The sequence below is a fragment of the Marmota flaviventris genome, chromosome 9 (genome assembly GCF_047511675.1).
Source record: "Marmota flaviventris isolate mMarFla1 chromosome 9, mMarFla1.hap1, whole genome shotgun sequence".
Taxonomy (NCBI): Eukaryota; Metazoa; Chordata; class Mammalia; order Rodentia; family Sciuridae; genus Marmota; species Marmota flaviventris.
Window position 1 is genome coordinate 36502380 of NC_092506.1, and position 23430 is coordinate 36525809.

Below are 23430 nucleotides of genomic sequence, written 5' to 3' on the forward strand. Positions count from 1 at the left end.
GGGAACTCAAAAGGTCAAGGTATACTTCCTACCACTTTTCACAAAAACAATATTGGACTTGGAAGAACAATGGGAAGAGAATTACTGGACCTAGCCTCTTGCAGTTGCTATGATTAGACTATTGATCAGGGACTAATGCTGACCTGAAAAAGAGAGTAACCAGTACCCAGAATGACTCATATGAATGTGCTTTGTAAAGAGAAAAACTTCATGTGTTTCTTTTTTTTATCTTATATGTGCTTTCCATATAGAATGGACTTACATTTTCTTGGATTATCTGATATTTACTGGACCAGAAGAATAACTCTCAAATACATTTAAGATTCAGTTCATAGATCAAACTTTTAAACACAAATATCATTTTTCTAACAATGGAAACACATATTTTTTGGATATATTTTGACCAATGATTTTTTTCAGATTTGATTTTTTTAGACCAATTTTGTGTTCATGACAAAACTGAGAGGAAAGTACAGAGATTTTGTTTTGAAATGATATAAAAGCATTCAAGCAAAATGAGTTGTTGCTTTATTAATTTTAATTTTCCAGGTTCTGTATTATAATTTTTCTATGAATACTTCTAAAGAGTATCTTTAACATATTAGGTAAGTATACAAGTATATTTAATACATGAACTAAGTACTGAACACACAATGGAAAACTAGACAAACATTTCTATGACTTCATAGAAGACAATCCAGAAAAGACATTCATTGAATAAATAATTTCAAAAAAACCTATAATTTTAAATTATTAGAAGTGTTATGGTCATGCACAGTGGAACACATTTGTAATTCCAGCTACCCAGGAGGCTGAGGCAGAAAGATGGCAAGTTTGAAGCCAGCCTCAGCAACTTAGTGTGACCCTACATGAAGAGGACTGGAGATACAGCTCAGTGGCAGAGCACCCTGGGTTCCATTCCCAGTACCAAAAAAAAAAAAAAAGTGTTATGAAAGGAAAATGCACATGACACATGATTCCAATAATGTATAACAAACAGGAATACCTATCTCCTCTGGAGGCTCAGAAAAAGATCCCCTAAGAAAATAAAATTTGATTCAAGACCTAAAAGATGTTGATCAGAGTTCCAGTCAGAGGAAGCGGCACTTTTTCAGTTCCAGATGAGTGCTGGCATTTTTCTTCTGAACTTTTAAATTTTGTGTAGCTCCATTCCTCATCCTTCTCCCTATGATCACAGGAGCTATTTACCAAGCTCATATTACATGGAAGATACCAGTCTGAGCAACTGACAAAAATTAACTCAACTAGTTCACATAGTAAATATCTAGGGTAGGTTCTTCCTCATTCTGCAGATAAGGAATCTGTGAGGCACAGCCATGATAAGTTACTGGATCTACACTACACAGCTACTGGCAATCAATTATATAGAAGCCACATGTGCCAAACTAAATTAGTACTACTATTGGGCAAAGAATTCCAAGTCTCCTATATCTTAAGCTGTTATCTATGATTACAAACTACAAAAAAAGATAATGTATAATTTCTCCAGTTTTCAGTAATCAGGAATAAAAAAAATTAATCAATATTGCTTGGAGTAAAGCATTTCAGGAACAAGAGGTATGTTTTTAGATAACTAACACATTCTTACAAAAAGTTATTCAGCCAGAATATGAAATTAAAACTAAGCAAGAGGAAACTATTATAATTTATTTAGTTCTTTCTATACCTTCCAAGGTAATGGAAGAGGATTCTTATAATTCAAACTAGCAAATATTTTAAATGTACTGGCAAAACTAATATGTAGTAAATTGGCAATGATTCTGAATAAATTCCCGAAATCAATATTTTCTTTAGGTACATAACTTTTAAACATTAAAAAAAAGTAACTTTTGCATGCCTTAAACCTCATTTAAAACAACATTTAAATATTTTTAAAACTTTTGGTTGTGATCAAAAGTTTCATCTGTGAATTCATCATTGAAGGTGATGTGGAAAACAGTAATTAAGTGGGTGATTGATACGACTGAAGGTATGACTCATAGTTTGCTAAGGAAAATGATTTGGGGGGAAAAAGGCTCACAGGAAGAAAAGAAGCAAATAATGGATTCTGGATGAGATGAAGACCTTTCCTGTCCAAGGGCTGTCACCAGTTCTTTATTACTTGAAGATTAAGGGAATAGGGAATAAAGCTGTCTGCCAGACAGCCAAAAATGTAAGAATAACATTGTCTCTAAGTGCATCTCACTTGAAAGTTTTCAAAAACTATATTCATAAAATTAAACTTTCTATAAAAAGTTACTAGAAAACCCATCTTGAATCAGAACAATGGAAATGTCAAAAAAAATTACATCTGTCACAAATTTGAACAGAATAAAACAGCACTGTAGGTCAAATTTTAGAATCATCTAATTTTACTTCACTGGGTTTTAGAAAACAAACAGATACAATAAAGAGTTCTTAGGAGATTTAGTAGGGTTTCTTTCTGTTGGTTTTTTTTTTTTTTTTTTCCACTAGCTAATACAAAATAAATATTTAGTTTTGCTACTAGGGTTCAGTAAATAGATACAATGTGTTTTGGTTTTTCAGATTCCAGAAGTGAAATTAAAGATACAGATATGATAGTCCCCCTACTCTCATGTGTGTTTGGGTGTCTGCAAACTAACTCATATATATTTGAACATACTTCTTAAAAATTTACACTTGTGGGGTTTGATTGCTATTTCTGCATTATGACTCTCTAAAGAAAATGAAGAGAATTTCATTTGATAGTTGAATTCAACAGAACATTTTACCCAATTTTTAAATTTACATTTTATGTATATGTTTTTTAGAGCCCCTACTATGTAAAAGCATTAAGCTAGACACTTTACACAATTAAACTCATTTAATAATGTGTGATGAGGCTGGGATTGTGGCTCAAGGGTAGAGCGCTGGACTAGCACAGGTGGGACCCAGGTTCGATTCTCAGCACCACCTAAAAATAAAAGCACTGTGTTGTGTCCATCTACAAAAAAAGAGATCTCTCTCTCTCTCTCTTAAAAAAAAAAAAAAAGAATGTGTGATTTATTGTTATGTATATACTTTGTGAGGTTAGGAAAAGAATATTTTGATGATGAAGCAAACCCACTTTCTGTCACTGATGACTTGTATATGAGCAACATCTAGTCAACCTAGTACATATTACCTTATGCATATATTTTAGAACTTAAGTTAATTAAAACTGCATGATCCAAGGCTGGGGTTGTGGCTCAGCTGTAGAGCACTCGCCTAGTACAAGGCGTTGGGTTTGATCCTCAGCACCACATAAAAATAAATAAATAAAATAAAGATACTGTGTCCACCTACAACTAAAAAAAAAATTTTAAAAACTGCATGAATGATGGTGGAATGAGTTAGACATCATTACCCTAAGTACATGTATGAAGACACAAATGGTGAAAATATTTTGTGTAAAATCAGTGACTTGAAAAATTGTGCTCTATATGTGTAATATGAAATGAACTGCTTTCTACCATCATGTATAACAAATTAGAATAAATAATTAATTTAATTTTTAAAAAACTGTATATGATCTGACTCAAAGACTCAAAAACAAACAGACAAGAACTTAAGGGCTCTGTGTGACTGTGCATTTGTGCACATGTATAGATTTGGACCAAATCAGTCCAGTTAAAGAATCTTTCCTCTTAATCTACACTAAACTTATATGTTCTCCTGTATGTTGGTAAAAAGAAGAAAGGTGTGACTTTTAAAATGAAAAAACAAAAAGTGACAGGAAAAAACATCTTTTAGAATAAAGGATTCTATTTCTGAAGTTAGTACACTAAGAATATTGTCAGTATTAAGTTATAAGCAGATATTTAAAGAAAACTTGCTATGATAAATTTTTCATTTGTGAATGTACTTAATTATCAGAAAAGTTTACAGCTTTTCTTTTTTTTTTTTTTTGGATATTCTATCATCTAATGTTTTTGTTAGATGATAAAATAAAAACCTTATTAATCCTGCTAGCAATACTATAAGATAGATAGGATGGTTAATTCTAACATCAACTTGCTTGGGACACAGTACCCGAAACTTGACCCTCTATAATGTGGGTAGTCTTTACCCAAACAGTGAAAAGACTTAATAGACCAAAGACTGACCCGCACTGGAATAAAATGGGATTCTACCAGCATACTGCCTTTGGACTCCAACTTTAACTCTACTTCCCTGTGTCTCTAGTGTCCCAGCCTACCCCCAGATGAAGGAATTCACAATTACAAGAAACAATTCTTTAAAATCTCAATCTCAATCTTTTTATCTCCCCTGACCACAAACACACAATTAGTCATCCCTTATCTGTAGTGTCATTTTGTACAATTTCAGTTGACCATGGTAACCTCTGATTTCTTTCAGAAATAAACAACCACTGTGGTAATACACGCCTGCTAATTCCAGCCACTCGGGAGGCTGAGGCAGGAGGACTGCAAGTTTGAGGCCAGCCTCAGCAATTTAGCAAGATCCTGTGTCAAGATAAAAAATAAAAAGAATTGGGTATATAGCTCAGTGATAAAGCACCCCTGGGTTAAATCCCGAGTATCAAAAAAAAAAAAAAAAAAGAAACTATTCATAAATTTTAAGGTGTGCAGCAATCCAAATAGTGCGATGAAAATTTCACAGCATTCCACCACCATTCTACTGTGTCTGCTCCGGACATGACTCACCCGGTTGTCCAGTGTATCTAACGCTGTGTACACTCATCCTCTGTTGACCTTGATGATTTGATCAATTGTCACCATGTTGCATTGGTATATTTATTCAAGTAAACCTTGTTAAACTTAACAATAGCAACCAGAGTACTGATAATTTAGATATGCCAAAGAAAAGCCATAAGGTGCTTCCTTTAAGCAAAAAGGTAAAATGTTCCCAACTTAATAAGAAGTAAAAAAAAAAAAAAATCAAATGCTGAGGTTAAACATAATATGTATAAAATTCAGTAGTATCCATCGTTGAGGATTGTGGAATATGTCCTCTGTGGATAAAAAGGGAACTACTGTCTACATAAAAACTAACACAACACACACACACACACACACACACACACACACACCCCTCTGTGGTTTGCACTCCAAGGGTTTATATTTTGGAAGTGTGGTCCCCAGTATGGCAATGTTGAAAGATGGTTCAACTTTTAAGAGGTGGGGCAGACAGAGAAAATATAAGTCTTTAAGGGCACTGCTCTCATAAGGAATAGATGCATTTCGTCCAAAAGGATTGCAATAAAAAGAACAAGAATGGCCTTTCCTCATGCTCTACCTTTCTGTCTCACAAGGTGATCTCTCCCTCCCACATGTGTTTCCCCCATAATGCCATTACCATGCTGCCAAATACCCAATGGAGACCTCACAAGAGCCGATGCCAGGCTATTTGCACTTTCAGCCCCCAAAACTGTGAGATATATTAATTTCTTGTTGATAAGAGATACCAGCCCCTGGGTATTTTGTTATAGTAGTAGAAAATGGAGTAGCATACATGCATGCAAATGTGCAAATACTCTCTCTCTCTCTCTCTCTCGATTGGTTTTGTCTCTCTGAAGATCCCTGACTAATACAGGAGGCAATGAGAAAACTAAGGTTAAGAAAACCAGTTTGTGCCAACATTCCTTTTAAACTATGATTTGACAAAAAATTTTTAAAAAAAATCAATTCTGGGAAATTATCTGGTGGATCCTCAAAGAATTAAGCATGGAAAAATTTTTACCCTACACATATACTGAAGAGAATTAAAAAGATATGTACAAAATCTTGTACACAAATGCTTGTAACAATCACATTCACAACAGCTACCAACTGGTAAAAAAATATCAATGCCCATCAACTGATAAATGAATAATGAAAATAAGACATATCCATGCAATGGAATGATTCGGCCATTAAAAAAAAAAAAAAAGTAGGGCTGAGATGTAGTCCAGTGGTAGAGATGTTGCCTAGTATGTACAAGACTTTGTATTTGACATTTAGCACCAGCCTCTTTCCCCACCTTGCAAAAACAAAAGGAGGAACAAAGTACGTAATCCTATAAAAGGGGCAAAATGTCCTTCAAAATCTGAGTAAAAGAGGGCAAATACAAAAGGCCAAATATTATATGAATCCATTTCTATAAAATGTCAGAATAAGCAAATCCATGAAGACAAAAAATAGACTAATGTTTGTCAAGGATGGGGATGGAAAGTCAATGAGTATGAGGTTTCCTACTGGAGTGATAAGACTCTTCCTGAATTAGATAGTAGTGATGACGATACAGCCTCATATGAATATACTATAAACCACTGAATTATACACTTTAAAATGACTAGTATTACAACTGGTGGAATTATCTCAATTAAAAAAAAAAAACGGTTTAAAAAATCTACTCACCTGCCCTTTTTCTGGTGCCAAGCAATGAACAACTTCATCCACCATTACTGGAATATGTAATTTGGCCATGGCTTCAGAATCTATATCTTGAGATCTCTGTAACTCCTGATCTCCAGTTAGATCTGTTTGCTCCTGGGTTTCATTTTCATTATATCTTTCTGCTGTAGTATGAATTTTTTTTGGCCAAACACCTAAATTATGTATGCCAGATTTCAACCAGCATGAAAAATATTCTCTAAATATTCTACAAAAATATGGGTATCGAAGCATTCTGTAGTTCAACAAGTCTAGAAAAGAAATTTAAAATGATAATTGTTGGATTTTTAAGAAGAATGTTATACTTATGGAAAAGCAAATTAATATGAACTATTTAATACACCAAAAAAAAGTAAGAGTCATTATGTGAATAAGTAAGGTGACTAACCTCCTTATATGAAACAAGGACTCTAAGAGAATGCAGAATCATAATTCAAATATAATTTTTAATGTTGCCTGATAAGTTCTAAGACCATTAGTGTTTTAACCATGAGGATATGAAAAGTGGTTATTCAGTAATCATTTTTCACGTTTTTGAACTTTAATTGGTTCTAAAGAGTGGATTTGATGAGTCAAAATTATTTATGGATGACTGAGGGGATTATGACTATCCTAGTTTATGTTAAGGTGATCTTTTATTTCAAGATCTTTTATTTGTTTTTTTTTCCATATTGTTAAATTTTCATGTTTAATTTACCTTTGTAGGAGTGACTATCCCTGAAAAAAGGCCAGACATGTAAATCAAAAAAAGATGATCAGTCTCTGAAAATACTGCATAGTTCTCTTGGACAGTCTCTGAAGAAATTATCTCACCACAGCTTGTATCAGTGGAGTATATATATCCATTTAAACAACAACTAAACTCAATTGAACACATCTTGGCATTTCATAGCCCCCTTTTTTTGTGTGTTTGGTTTTTTTGATACTTGGGATTGAACCCAGGGCCTACTCATGCTAAGCATACACACTCAACCTCTATGCTTCAGCCCTAGACCCCCACATTCTAATTGTCCTTGTGCCCCAAGATCAAGTAATTAAATAATTGACACATTTCTTGAATTTCTTAGATGTGTTCTATTTTCTTCTGCAATTTTAATTCTTTTAAATGCAGAGGGGGAAAATGTTATTTGTGTAAACATTAACAGAAAACCTTTTGAAAACACTGTTTTATGCAACAGGCTTCAATTGATGTTTTTAATACAACCATAATAAATATCTAATTAATCATACTCTTCTTTCCTTATAGATTGAATGATTTAAGAATAAGACCTATACCCTTATATCCATAGAAATCTGGTGTACACTATGTACTTAATAAGTATTCCTAGGAAAAAAAAAATGATTGGATAGATAAATTCCAGACTCTACAGAATAAACATTTTTATCTATCCTAGCTTTAGGAAATTTCACCTGATTGACTCCACCAAAAAAAATATGGTCTCAAAATTACACTTAAATATATCTTACTTTCCTTTTGCAATAGAAAATGAAGAATTAATCACATGTATTGACTAAAACCATGGAACACAAATATCTGACATTATACATATGTAACATGAATGAGTTGTTACCTTAAAGTCAATTTTTTTATCATCCCCAGAATTATGTGGTTATGTGACATAGAAAAAAAATGTAGTCACAAAAAGATAAATTAGAAATGAGATTTTTAAATAAATTTCTGGATATTACCCATCAACAAACTGGCCAAATTGTTAATTATGTATACAAAGCAATTCTAACTACTCTTTAACTTACTGTATCTAAAATTTTTCAAAATAATACCTAACATTTATTTAGCACTATGTACTACTTACTTTAATAACACTACATGATCTAACTCATTTAATTCTTCATATAACTCTTGGAGTTAGATATTATTCATCCCATTTTACAGATGAATAATTTGTCAAAGTTCACATAGCTAGAGAGATATAATATAAGCAGTCTATCCCCAGAGTCTAAAGTCTTAATCCCCATGCCATAAATTTCACCCACAGGAACTATTTAATGCACTCATGTAATTTAATGATACCTTATGTTGACTATGTATGTGTAGTATCTCATGAATTCAATTTTCTTGCTTCAGATGGAAATAAGAATGGGGTAGCTAATAGAAAACATATTGCAATAGGCCTAAACAGTGGAATCTGGAATATTTAACAGAATTACACTCTATGTCCTGATTTTGAAAATTGTTTTTAAAGGAAGCGTCATTTCTAACATAGGAATCTGAACTATGTGGGAAAAAACAAGTACAAGAATAGATTTTTTAAGAATGCTATAGCCAGCATATGATTCTTTTCTACTGTATTCAGTTCCTATATATTTATTCATTGTTCAAGGCACAAAGACTTAAAATTTAACCATGAATTGATTGCCTACTAACTTGGTCAACATGGAGAAAGGGCTACAAATGACTCATTTTCCTCTTTGGTTGTTTCCTAGAATACTTTCTTTTAAATGTAAGAGGGAAAGCTGTAAAGGGAGTTCATTTTCTGTAACAGTGTCCTACTAGACTATCCAGAGTCCTCCTGTGTTTGTCTAAGAACCCACCACTTTAAATCATTTAAGATTGTTTTTAAGTTTCCTGTGTTCAGAGAACCAAGCCCAATCAGTAAACCTAGACTCAGGAGCAAACTGTATGATGTTCAAAGCAAATTCATTGAACTTTTCTCTACCGCAAACTTCAGTTTAGTAATTAAGGACACAAAATTGGCGAGGTGAGTCTTTTAATTGTGGGAACAAAAAAAAAAATAAGTGATGCCTGTAAAGACTACTTCCTCACGGTGCTAACAATTACCATCATTAATCAGTTTTCCTCTGCACGGAAATCCTGTTTCAAAAGGCAATGCTTAATGCAAAAAACGCGACCTGGAGGCTGGCACCCGAACGCTGACAAAGTGAAAGAGGTTCTAAAGAAATGGAAGAATACACACTTTTGCCCAAGAATTATACTCTGACAAGAGAAAATTGCTGGGAAAACCCAGGAGGAAAGCGTGCTGAGGAGAGGCGTGGATTCTGTGCCCAGGCGAATCAAGCGACCTCCTAGGAGTTCCCCTAAGGCACAGTGCTTTCCAAAAGAGCACCGGTAACTCGGCCACCTTCTCCTCACCTGAGGCACGAAGATTTCTCAGTCGGCCTCTAACTTGGGCCAGTGACGACCACTATGGTGCCGGAGAACCTGAGAGGGCTACACGTCTAGTTCCCAGCCCTGGGGGAATCTTGCAAGGACGGACAAATTGAGCCCAGGTCCGCCCCAGCAACAGACGACCGTCCGCCTTTCGTTCCGTTGCTTCCAGCCCCAGCTGTGAAAGAGTCTTGCAGGCGCTGAAGTTTCCAAAGGACCTTCCTGGGGGGAATAAATAAGACCTCACCATTGCCATGTTTAAATTCGCTTTTACATCTTTTTTAAAATGTCTGAGGCAACTTTAAATCTAACTTTCCATTCTCTCCTTTACTCTTTGATTTACTATGAAAATAAATTAGTGGTCCAATAACATGACTGTAAATTATAAAGTACTCCAATTTCTAACAAAATGTGGGAACTTATGTTTCCTTAGCTCTACATGGTTGGAAAGTTTGGATTCTATTTTCCTTCATTTCATTACAAAATACCCATTTTCTTTTCCTATGTTATACCTCCTTAATATCTTGCCAAACTTAAGACTAGCCAGCTGGCACAGTATGGCATTGATTGTAATGTCAAAATCAGTCTGCTTTAATCAAATATAAGATTCCTTAAGAATACAGTCTACGTCTCAACACTGCTATATGGCAAGTGTAGCTGAACTGAAGTTAAATGAAAAATAAATACTTGAATGAGGTGTGGAAACAGCTGTAAAACTGATAAGCCAACACAATGTGCATGTCAAAACTGATGAAATTTAAAAATACTTACATTTACTTATTCACCAAAAATAAATGCAATTTTATAAGAATATGGTAAGAAATGCATATTTTCAGATTAGGATATCATCTTACTGTTACTTAACCTAAAAAGTATTTCAGCAACAAATGATTCTGAGTTGGCTTGTTTGTAGAATTCAAGTATTTTACTTTATGGGTATTCTGAAACTTCTGTTTTCTCTTGGTAAAATGAAAGTAATGATATATACATTGCATGGGCTGTTTTTATAATTAAATGAGATCAGAAAATACATAAAGTGACTAATAAAATACCTGAAATGTCAAAGGTAAAGTACCATACAATAAGGACATATTTAAAATAAAATAAAAAGGTTTCTCAATTTTATTGCCAAACCCAGCTTCAAATAACTTCTATTAGCTAAAATGCATATAATAGTGAGAAATAAATAGTAGCTTTATTGATGATCTACCCAGTGTTCAGAGACAACCATATAACATGCATCACATATAATACACAATGCCTCTGATTTTCTTCAGCCTACTGAAGAATCATAGGATCCGTAATCTGTTGAGATACCCATACATTGTTTCACTATAATTGTCTGCATTGTCGCATCCTATTTATATACAGTGATACTGGATCACTAGAATATGAACTCCAAGAAGGTAGGGATTTTGACCCTACTGTGTACTACTGTGTCCCTAAAATCTACAATCAATATTTGCTGAAAGAATACAATAACAGTAATATGAAGAACAATAAAATTCAAATTACTCAGTAACTCAGTGGCAGAAGGCTTGCCTAGCATGCATGAGGCTCGGGGGTTCAATCCCCAGCACTGCAAAAATACAATAAAATTTAAATTTAAATATCTTTACAAAGGGAGACGAGTTATCTTAGCAAAAATATTTCTCATTCTTTTTCAAGTACTTTTTGTCTTTTTCAAGTGTACATTCTGAAATAATACCTACAATCTTAAGACTTAAAAATTATCACTTCATCCAATAACAAACTAAGCCAATAGCTTTAAATAAATTTATTTTGTAATGCCATCATTAAAAGAATGTAAAAAGCAAGCAAACACCAAATAGCTTCAACCAGGTAGTAGGCCCGGGAGTACTGAGAAATGAAGCCATGGGCCCTCTAAACGTGGGACCTGGATTTCTAATTAATTCGGGGGGAAAAGGCCCCCAAAGGCATGAGCCCTGCCTCACTAATCAGAGAGGGAAAAGAAGAAAATAAATATCCAAAACCCATTAATCCACACCCAACAGGTTCCGCCTCTCCACTTAGCCGAGGGCACACGCCAACCCCTGCCGGTAAAATGTCTCACTCACACCCTGAACTCTGAGACCGGGCCCTGCTCCTGCTGATCAGTTGGCCGAGTGAAGATCCCAGGTGGCTGTCTCCCACCTGCACCTCCGGTCTAGCCCCGCCCACCTCGGCCACCGCCTCCGGAAACCGCCCCGCGCGTTGCCACCGCGACGCACAGAAAAGCCGCTTCCACCCCGCCGCGCCACTGAGCCTCCTGGCGCCAAGAGGCAGCGTGCCGTGGCAACGTCAGACGTAGTGACGTCACGAGGACGGCAGCCAATGAAAAGAGCCGCTGAAGGAGCTGGCTTGGTTTTGAATCTTGTAGTGGAGTTTGAAGCGCCAGGAGGCGGACATTGAAGTGAAGTAGTCGCGGTAAACTCTTCCGGGCCTGAGGTGAGTAAGAAGTACTACAGGAGAAAACTGTGATCCCTCTGACGCTGATTTTGGTAACCTGTCTTGTAGGGAGCGGGGGTCCGGCCGCCGCCTCAGGTCTAGAGGACCAGATGATCTTGTTGACAAACAGAAGCGTTAAGGGGGTGGGGGGTGGGGGGGAGGGCCAGTGCCTGCGGAGAAAGTGAAAGCCGGAAAGAACTCCAGTACTAACCAGGAGCATGGTTAGCCTGACTTCTCTGCAGGAAGGGCAGCGATCTTCTGCCTTCAGTTTTGACAGGAAGTTTTCTAGGGTATCTTGGCTTCATTCATTCCCAGACTTTGGCATAGGACTGTAACTGTCCAGCACCTTTCAGTGTGAGGGTCCTGGACTCCAAATTTGGAGTGTTTTATTTCAGATGCAGATGTAAGTGTGTCTCTGGGCTTAACTATCAAATGAGGAGTTTTCGTTCATGACCGCATAAAGTTTTTGGCTGGCGAGGTTAAGCTATTAGCTTTGTGCTACTGCTCCATTGGGAGCCAGCTCCTAGCCCCAGTTGTAGCTTCAAGGTAAAACCTGTCCTGACTACCTAACGGACTTTCAGAGGTACACTGGCAAAGTGCTCTGCAAATGAGAGTGCCTGTGAGGGCTGAGCATCAGTCCTATGGTTTCTCCTTTAGCTAATTCAAGACTTAAGGAGTTTATTAACCCCTTTGTTACAAATAAACCAAAACAGGCTGCTGCACTTTAACTTGAACTACTCTTGTGAAAAAGAAATGATCTGATGAGAACTAATTTTGTTCCATAGTTTATAACTTAAACTATGGAATAATTGGGTAAAAAGTATTAAATACTCAACAGGTTCTAGTTGTTGGTGTCATTTCACTACAGACAGCCTGTGACTTTGGTTTTAGGACGTTTTCTTGAATTTTGGAGCTATAGGATATGAAGTTAAAAGACTAGATTGTTACTGAGTTTATATTATTTTGTAAGAACTGCCCGTTTCAGTAGAAAAGAGTATCTGCTTTTAACAGTGATCAATCGCTTGTGTTATTGAAAAGTATTTACAAGCACATAAAATTTTCATTTTAAAATTACATCTTGTCCTACTATAGATATACCTCAAATCAATAAAATGGATTTTCTCCTGTTAACTCTGACAACTAAAATAAAAAAAAAAAAAAGCCCATCTGTCAGCGATGCCCTTCCCTTCACTAGAATTTTTCATTCTTTCCTGATTGATGCATCAGTTAGTGGGAGTTAATGAAGTTAGTGGAAACAGTGGCTCTAATAATAAGATTATTCAAAGAATAGGTCAAGTTAAATACTATAAATGAGGATAGTTCCCAGTCCTAAGAAATTCTTGTCAAATCGGAATAGAATTCAAATTTGAGTTTACTGATTTTTTTCTTAGAAACACATGACCTTAACAAACAAAAGATCAGTATCTGTCTTCAAATTTAATAACAAGTTGTGAATAACATAATTCACATATGTCTATTTTGGTGCCATTGTTTGGAAGCTTTCTCTTCAGATTCTAGTAGAGCATAGTTATAAAAACATGGCCTTTGGATTTGAATCCACTTAATGGCTCCCCACTGACTAGCTATATCATTTGAGAAAATTACTTATCCCAAGACTGTCCCTGTGTTTGTAAAATAGTAATAGAACCTACCTTATATGATTATTATAAGAATTGAAGGAGATGATGAATATCAAATGTTTACCATAACACCTGACACATAGAGTAAACTCAGATGATAATCATCATTGCTCATTATCACTAGTTATCATGATACAGACTTAATCCAAGCTTTTTTGTTGTTGTTGTTGCCAACTATCTTTTTATTTATTTTCTCTTTATTTCTTTTTTGATACTGTGGATTGGACACATGGGGCACCTTACCACTAAATTGCATTTCTAGCCCTTTATATATATATATATATTTTTTTTTTTTTGAGTTCAATTCCTTGTTGTATTTTTTTTTTTCTTTAATTTTTATTGTTGGTTGTTCAAAACATTACATAGTTCTTGACAAATCATATTTCACACTTTGTTAATCCAAGCTTTTTTAATAACATGTTTCCTGAGAGTTGCTACTGTGTGATGTGGGGCAGGCACAGCAAAATCATCATCAGTTATGTTTCAACATGCATTTGAGAACTCTTTTACTAAGACTTGAGATCTTCTATTGTAGGCAACTAGAGTACAACTAAGAGTTGAGGGACGAAGGAAATGAAGAGATATTGGTCCAGATGTACAAACTTTAAGTTATAAAATAAACTAGTTCATGGGATCTAATGTACACCATGGGTAGTGATAGATCTATTAATTTGTGGTAATCATTATACAATGAATATATCAAATCTTTACATTGTATACCTTGAATATATACAATCTTTATTATCAATTATATCTTTTTTAAAGTAAGCAAATATGTATATATTTTTAATTTCTATGGGAAAATCTCTGAGGATCTCTGCTCTGAACGGATTACATTGCTTTTTGAATTGTGTGTATATTTTATGTAGTTAGTCGATTAATTCATTTGTTTGTCATTCATTTGAGAACTTACTGTACCAGACTCTCTACAAAAGACTAGGGATATCAAGTAAAAACAGTTACATTAGCTGTTATTTCTTATTATTCTCTTGTACCCTTTTCTAGTCATATGCAATAGCCATAAAATTTTGGAGCTAGGAAAGGAACTTAGATATATAATCTAACCTTTTTGTTTTATATATTAGCATCTCAAGTTCCTTCATTAGTCTTTATACCATACTTTCCCTAGACATGATAACTATCCTTCTATTAAAATTGACAGTGAACCAGGTATAGCACACATATGTAATCCCAGCAACTCCGAAGAATGGGGAAGAAGTATCACAAGCTTGAGATTAACCTCAGGAATTTAATGAAATCCTGTCTCAAAATAAAAGAGACTGTAGATATAGCTTAAGAGTAAAGTGCCCCTGGGTTCAATCCCCAGTACCAATAAATAAAATGGGATTGAAGATATTTATCCTTTATATTGTAGTCCTACCAATGAAATCCTACTAGTTTGCTCTTTTGATTCTACTTAAAAAATAACACTTAGGAGAAGATATGACAAAATAAATCAGAGACTGCAATACTATTTTTATAACACTTGTCTGAATATCATTTGTAAATCACCAGATTATTGTATGGATAATATTTAGGCTTTTTTTTTTACTGCTTCGTATTAAACATACTCAAGGAATTTACTCTCTGCACTAATTCAGAATCAACTAAATGTCAATCTCTTTTAGTCAACCATGTTACAAAGAAAGCAAGCATCATGTTTTAATGTAGGACCCATCTCATTACTCCCTGAAGATATATATCTAAACTTTTCAAATTATTACTATCACTATTATTATTATTATTATTATTTTGAAACTGGTCTCCTTATGTTTCCCAGGTTAGCCTCCAAATCTTGTGCTCAAGAGAGCTAACTGCCTCAGCCTCCCCATTAGCTGGAACTATAGGCACATGCCACAGTACTAGGCTTTAATTTTGTTACTTTTTTGATGATTCTGTTGACTTTGGGCGTCATTATTAAGAAAATTGAGGCTGCAGTTGTAGCCCAGTGATAGAGTACATGCTTAGCATGTGAGTTCCCTGTTCAGTCCTAGCACCAAAAAAAAAAAAAAGTTATGCTTACTGGTTTTTTTCTTAGAAACACATGACCTTAACAAACAAAAGATCAGTATCTGTCTTCAAATTTAATAACAAGTTGTGAAACAAAGTTAGGTTTAACATTATACTTCTTAAACTCCTTTATGTGGTTGTCCTGAAGTACCTATTACCTTATAAAATGCCTTAGATAATTCTCAGTTAACCTCAAACTCAAATCTAAACTCTTAAGCCTTAGATTCCAGATTCTAAAACTGGCCCCACCCTTATCCAGTTTTGTTCTTTTAATGCAGTCCTCTCCCTTCCACAGCACTCTCCACCTGCAGTAAAAGAAAACAGAGATTCCCTTGAACATTTCGTTAGAAGTCTACTCACACATTCTAACTATCTCAGACCCTAGAAAAATGCCTAGCACATACCTGTCAATAAATATTTACTAAATGCAAAACTAGTTTTCCTTCCTGAAATATGTTTATCTGGCTAATAACTATCCATCCTTCAGCTCTCAGTTCCAGTCACATTCTCCAGGAAGATTTCTAACTATACTCATCCCCCATTGTAGGCTTTTATAGCACTTGTCAACACTTCACGTTTGTGTCAGTCCTATATTAATATGTTTCCCTTACTACACTGTGAATTAAAAAAAAATAGCAATAGTAACAAACACTTGTAGCAAATTCTTGTGCCTAGAATTATGCTAAATGTTTAATCCTTATCTAGTTCTTACCACAAGTCTATGAGGAAATAGGTACTATTATTAGACCCACTTTACAGATGAGGAAACTGAGCCACAAGGAAGTTTAATAACCTGCCATTTTCATAGCCAGTAAGTAATAAAGCTGGGTTTTAACCAAAGATGTTTGGGCCTAACATCTAATAGTTAACCTCTTTAAAAAAGTAATTGGCAAGGTTGTCTCACCTTCTAATCTTGCAATTCTAAAGCTTTGTTTTGAAATAATCACATATTTGATGTCCTTTTAGCCCATTTTTGTGTATTTTATCAAAAGTGTGTCTGTTAAAGCCAAAACATTGTTGAATATTTCAGAAATGTTTTGGCAATATATACGTGGGGAGATAGTTTTGGGTATCACAAAGAATGCAGGAGACTACTAGCCTGTAATGGGCAGGGAACAGAAATACTAAACATTCTCTAATACATGGAACAGTTCTAAAGAAAGAATCATTCTACCCAAAATGCTGTTCATATAACCACACTGGGAAACGTTAAAGGATGAACTCACTATGGGAAGAAGAGGCAGAAGTAGGGATAGGTAGAGAAGAAAAATTGATATTTAGTACATACTTTAATTCACTTAGTATTTATTGTCTTTTTTAGCATTCACAGCAATCCTATGAAGTAGTATTATCTCTTATATTCAAGGTAACCTGAGACTTAGGGTTAGTAACTTATACAAGGTCATGAGAAGTAAGTATAGGTTCTTTGCAGAACTTGGCTAGACAGAACCTCAAGGATGGAGACCAGAGTAGTGATTCACCTGGGACATGACTTTAGCATCAAAGTGATCTACTCTTCCTCTTCAGCATTCTATTTTTAGATAAAGACAGAGTCCTGAAAAGACAGAACTGAGTCTAGCATCTGCCACTTTTAGATTACTTTGGCCTTAGAATTTTGTCCAAAACTATATGGTTTGTGACATATTTTAGTTTTAATAGTGCTGTCATTTCTCCCATTTAAAAACAATAAACTAAATATATTTTGGCTCCTCCTCCCTTTTTATCTACACCATTTCTCTTCTCACTTTTAGAATACTACTTCCTACTATTTTCCCATTCCGATTTTTTATTATTCCACTTGCCCAGAGCTGCTCTACACATTGGCGTCTGTGTTACTAAATCCCATGGTTAACTCTGAGTAAATACTTGACCCATTAGATGTATTTAACACAATTGATCACTGTCTTTATTATTTAAAGGTTTTCCAAAAGTCTTAAAGCAGTTTAAAGCTTTAAAAACTTTAAACTGCATTAACCCACTAAGTTCCAAGTTTTCTATTCTGCAAGCATAATTATTTCAAGTTTACTATAAACGTTATATTTGTTACTCAATTTAAGCTTTTATAGATGGTCTTCATCTTGGATGATGGGACAAAATGGTTTAAATGCTAAGGACAGCCTTTATTTTCTTAAATTGACTTCCTACTGCCTTGGTATTTTCACTCTTGGATTTAATATGTCCAAAATTGAACTCTTGGTTCCTTTCTTTCCCCCAAACAGACCCCTTACACCCACCCCAAATCTGCACCCTCAATTATTTCCATCTCACTTGATGACTACTCCATTCTTCCAACACTCAAGCCAAAAAAGTTGCAGTTGTTCTTGAATCTTATCTTTCTCTCATACCCCTCATCTACCTATTAGGAAATTCTGTTGATCTTCCTTCAAAATCTCACTGCTTACCACCTCTGCTGCCACCATTCTGTTCTGAGTGACACCATAAACTCTTGCCTATATTACTTCCGTGGGTTAGTCTCTATTCCCTATCATATTTCATCTTCACAGCAGTAAAAATGATCAGATTATTACTGCTGTGCTTAGAACTTTCCAGTGGTTCTTTATCTTATTCAGAATACAAGCCTAAGTTCTTTAGCATGCCACATTTTTTAACTTATTTTTACCTTGTCTCGCATCTCCCAGTATCTGTGTAACTAACTTCCTTACCTCCTTCAAGTCTTTATTCAACTGTTATTTAAACATCTGGTGTTATTTTATTTTTAATTGACAAATAATAATGGAATGCATTTGTGGAATGTAATGTGATGTTTCTATCTTTAGCAATTTTGAAACATACATTAATTAACTATAATTATTCCCCCTGTATAACTGAAACTTTATATCCTTTGACCAACTTTTCCCTGCTCATCCCACCCTCCTCAGCTCTGATAATCATCATTCTGCTCTGTTTCTATTATATCATATTTTTAGATTCCACATATGAAATCATATGTTGTCTTTCTTTGCCTGATTCATTTCACTTTGCATAGTATCTTTTAGATATATCCATATCATCAACAAATGGCAGAATTTCATTCTTTTTAAAGCTGAATAGTATTCCATTGTGTATGTATGTCACATTTTTATTCATTCATCTGATGATAGACATTGTTTCTGTATCTTGGCCATTATGAATAGAGTTGCAATGAACATGGGAATGCAGACATACTTTCAACATATTAATTTCAGTTCCTTTGAATTTACCCCAGAAGTGAAATTGCTGAATCACAGTAATTTTCTCACCTTCTTCAAGTTCTCAACTCAAATGTTTGGGCGGGGGCGGGTATATATGCATGTAAATGAGGGAGAGATTATTTCCTGGGTACTTGAGGTTTCCAAATTACTGATCTTTGTTAGCTTACCTTTTCTCTTTTATGTGAGACAACTAAAAGTCAAATCATAATTGTTAAACCTGCTGTCATTAATTTTCCTGTAATTTGTATATAATTAAGAGATCAAGCACTATGATGTCTTCAGAGACTGGAATCTCTGTCTCTGAATATACCAAGAAGGATATTCCATTTCTGTCATCTTCTGGCTAACTAACTGATGCATCCTTGGAACTATTTTTAACCCTTTTGTATCCTTGAAATACAGGTAGAGACCAGCCTGGATGCATCACTTTTCATTGCTGAGAGGTCTGCAGCCAAGATCACTTTAACTAAATATAGTTCATAAGCTAAAGCTCTGAAAGAACCTTTCCCTTCCATTCCTAGGACCCAAGCAAAATAGTGCTGGAGCCATTGTGAAATCAAAGCTGGGATTTTTTAAGTGCAATACTGTAGGGATATATGACTGATTCAGTTATTGTATTTGAGTTTACACTGAAACCCACACTCACTTTAACTAATATTTCAAGTAAAAGGATTTTATCGTGCTTTTGTGTATATGGGTGCCATTTATATTTTTTGTTTTAGGGTATTTAAGAGTACCTGTCTCTACATACATATTTCCCCCACCAGCGTTTACCAAGTAAATGGAACAGAATTAAAACTTTTTATGAACAAATACTGCATGCCAGTTTTAAATGGAACTAATATTAAAACTTTATTTCCCTTTTGAATTCCAGAGAAGTATCAGGAATTCAAATAAATAGGAATCCAGATAATCAACAATGTCTGTCACAGAGGAAGAACTATGTCGCCACATGAAAGTTGTTGTTCGTGTACGCCCTGAAAATAGAAAAGAAAAGGCAGCTGGTTTCCATAGAGTGGTTCATGTTGTGGATAAACATATTCTAGTTTTTGATCCCAAACAAGAAGAAGTCAGTTTTTTCCATAGAAAGAAAACTACAAATTTTGATGTTACAAAGAGGCAAAATAAAGATCTTAAATTTGTATTTGATGCTGTTTTTGATGAAACTTCAACTCAGTTAGAAGTTTTTGAACACACTACCAAGCCAATTCTTCGTAGTTTTTTGAATGGATATAATTGTACAGGTAATTATTTCAATTTTGAATTTAATTTTTTCATCTCCTTATAGCTTTACATTGAGAGAGGTATGTACTTGGTCATTTCCTCTAAATGTGATCAAATTTAAGGTACTTGTGTGCTAAAAATTCTTAAGAAATTTAATAGACTTATCTTTAAATGTAGACTTACTTTGAAATTTAGTCATTAGACATAACATTTATGATTTATGAAACTTTGTCTTACCAGGGCCTCTATGGCCCTATCATTAGTTCATTCATTTTCCCATGTTAATAACCACATGCTTCTTGCAACTGAAGTCAGATTTCCCCTCATTTGTATTCATAAGTATTCTCACTGCTTACCTATAGAGTTATCTATCCATCCCTGGTGAATAGGTTTTCTGAACACTTGGCAGCTTCTTTCACAGCACAATTTTTCTCTCAGGTACTTTGAAATAAAAATATTAAGACTCCATAATAATTGAGTATCTTGTGCTATTTTAGTATATCTTCAGCCCAAGAAGCATCTGCTTTGACAAAACTATAATTTGCATTTGCAAAAGTCCATATTGGTTTCTCACACAGAGAGAGAGAAAGAGAGAGAGATGTAAAATGGCCAGTTAATTGATTGACTATAAGTCACTGGAAACCATTACTAATATATTATTTTTATAATTGTCAGTTTTTGTAAATGCCAGTTTCCATGACATTTTTGCCCAAGGCACTCCTTCACTGTAACATGTATGTTTTACTATCACTGACTAATTTGGTGTTTTGGTTTTTTGTTTTTGGTTTTCCATATTGGGGATTGAACCCAGGACACTCTACTACTAAACTGTATCCCCAGTATATTTTATTTTTGATTTTGAGACAGTATTACTTATTCTCAGTAAGTTGCCCAGGCTGTGCTTGAATTAGTGATACTCCTAACTCAGACTCCCAAGTTGCTGGGATTATAGGCATGTACCACCTTACTTGGCCTGATTGAGTTTTATGACAGGAGAATTACCCTTTTGAGTAAGAATAGAATGTGGTTTATTGATTGGGGCTGCTGTGATTTTTATTTTTAAGCAGATAATCATTTCTGTTTTCACAAAACATCAAATTGCTTCTAGAGCTTTTTAAACTAATTCTTAATACAGAGTTGTTAGCTGGTTGTACTAAGGGTACATGGCCTCTACCTCAGTGGAGCTCACAGAAATAGTGCGATGCCGGGTACAGTGGCACACGTCTATAATTCCAGTGACTCAGGAGGATCTCAAGTTCAAAGCCAGCCTCAACAACTTAGTGAAGCCCTAAGCAACTCAGTGAGACTCTTTTTCTAATAAATAAAATACAAAAAAGGGCTGGGGATGTGGTTAAGCATCTCTGAGTTCAATCCCTGGTACCAAAAGAAAAAAATACAGAAATACAGTGTGATACCTGTTAAGGTAGATATGGATGTGTAGCATACCCTGAGAATACAAATGAAGTAGATGTTTCTGCCTATGACAATGAGGAAAGGAACAGAAAAGTTGACATTAGTGCTAAGTAAGAACAAAAAGGTGATATCTCTTGGGTTTAAAAAATTACTATTTGGGATATCCAGATATAACTACCCACCAGACAGACAGTGGACATAGTAATATTACGTATGTGTCATAACAAAGAACTTTGATACCTTTTCATAAAAATTCAGTACTTGCATATGGTGCCACTGGAGCTGGGAAGACCCACACAATGCTAGGATCAACTGCTGAACCTGGAGTAATGTACCTAACAATGTTAGACCTTTACAAATCCATGGATGAGATTAAAGAAGAGAAAATATGTAGTACTGCAGTTTCTTATCTGGAGGTAAGTTGGCACTATCACTTTTTTAGATTAATCACTGTTTTTGAGAATCTTTTAATTGCATGGGTCATTCAAATTGTTATACATTTCTCATGAATGTGAAAAATCATTAAAATATCTGGTTTTGAATTTTTTTTATGTATATTACTGTTTTTTTTTTTTTCTTTTGGCACAATTTCAGACTTGCAGAGAAGTTGTAAAAATAGTACAAAGAACTTCCAGATACCCTTCATTCACCAAGATCTCCCATATGTTAACATTTTACCACATTTGCTTTCTCTCTCTGTATCCATTTATTTTTTTCAGAACTGTTTAACTTGCAAGCTTGTAAATACAAGAAAATTTCTTAAATAACTTTGAACAGTTATCAGAAACAGAAAATTAGCAATGTTATAACGTTGTTATCTCACCTATAGATCTTAATGAGATATTGCTAATTATTCTATTAATACCCTTGTTGAAAACGAAATCTAAAACCATGAATGGCATTCAGTTGTCATACCCCTTTAATATCCTTAAATGTAAAATTTCCTGTGTTTCAATTTTATGATGCTACCATAAAATTCTCTGTTTAGGTTTGTCATGATTAGATTTAGGTTATGGGTATAGACTGGCAGAAACACCACAAAAGTGATGTTCAGTTCTGTTGCTTTATATCAAAACATTTATGTGGTTGATTGATACCATTATTGACAATGTTAACTTATATGATTAATTTCATTATGTTGATATCTGCAGGTTTTTTCCACTCCAGTGATATTATTTTACCCTTTATAATTAATAAGTACCTTGTGGGAAAACAGTGTAAACTCCTTTTTCTCCTCAGAGTCGCCTCTATTAGTATTAGCAGCCACTGACATGTCTACATCAGTCATTATTCTGATGGTAGATGATGGTTATTTTTAAATTCTATCATTTCTAACTTTGCATTCGGATAGTGTTTTAAGAACCAATGCAGAAACAAAACCCTAATTTTCACCATCAGTGTTAGCAGGCATTTCTAGTATCAGAAAAGTTCTCTCATTAACATCCTATAGTTTAATTCCTACTATGGGAATTTCTTCCAAAGATTGATTAAAATCAAATACATTTCTAAAGGTTTCTTTATCACTCTAAAAAACTTAAAGTAGAACTGATTTTCATCATTAAGAAGTAAAATGAGTTCTGGGGCTACAGCTCAGTGGCAGAGCGCTTGCCTGGTATGTGTGATCCTTAACACCACATAGAAATACACAAATGAAATAAAGGCATTCTGTCCATTTACAACTACAAAAAGATTTAAAAAATAATAAAGAAGTAAAATGAATTATTCTGAACGCAGGATATTTAAGGAAATGAGAGTGGCTGCACTTTTTTCTTCTTTTTTAAATCTTTTCTAACTAGAAGAATTTTTAAATTGATATTTTCTTAATTTTTACTGAGTTAATATCTGCTTTCCTTATGTTAATGATATAGCAGTACCATATATGGATAGATTGTGCACCAAAATTGCTTACAAAGCATTAAAGAAATATTTATGGCTACACCTCGGTGCTTGGATATTTTAATTTCATAGGTTGGTGGGTGTGA

General features: G+C 34.6%; 2 protein-coding genes across 4 annotated transcripts in view; one reads left to right on the forward strand and one right to left on the reverse strand.

Moving 5' to 3' along the window:
• Positions 1–11781, reverse strand: part of Mettl15 (methyltransferase 15, mitochondrial 12S rRNA N4-cytidine) — a 245656-nt gene extending 233875 nt beyond the window's left edge. Inside the window, exons 1-3 of one of the 2 annotated variants that reach the window (XM_071616322.1) lie at positions 11704–11781; positions 9508–9744; positions 6360–6646 (exon numbers count right to left, since the gene is read on the reverse strand). In XM_071616322.1, coding sequence (XP_071472423.1) covers positions 6360–6629 — 270 coding nt within the window. In that variant the 5' untranslated portion in view covers positions 6630–6646; positions 9508–9744; positions 11704–11781. The other variant, XM_027936714.2, reaches the window with a different exon arrangement.
• Positions 11782–11901: 120 nt separating this feature from the next.
• Kif18a (kinesin family member 18A) overlaps positions 11902–23430 on the forward strand; it is a 72829-nt gene continuing 61300 nt past the window's right edge. For both annotated transcript variants that reach the window (XM_027936552.2, XM_071617122.1), the window contains exons 1-3: positions 11902–11970; positions 19686–20055; positions 21707–21864. In XM_027936552.2, coding sequence (XP_027792353.1) covers positions 19731–20055; positions 21707–21864 — 483 coding nt within the window. In that variant the 5' untranslated portion in view covers positions 11902–11970; positions 19686–19730. The remainder of the gene's footprint in view (positions 11971–19685; positions 20056–21706; positions 21865–23430) is intronic.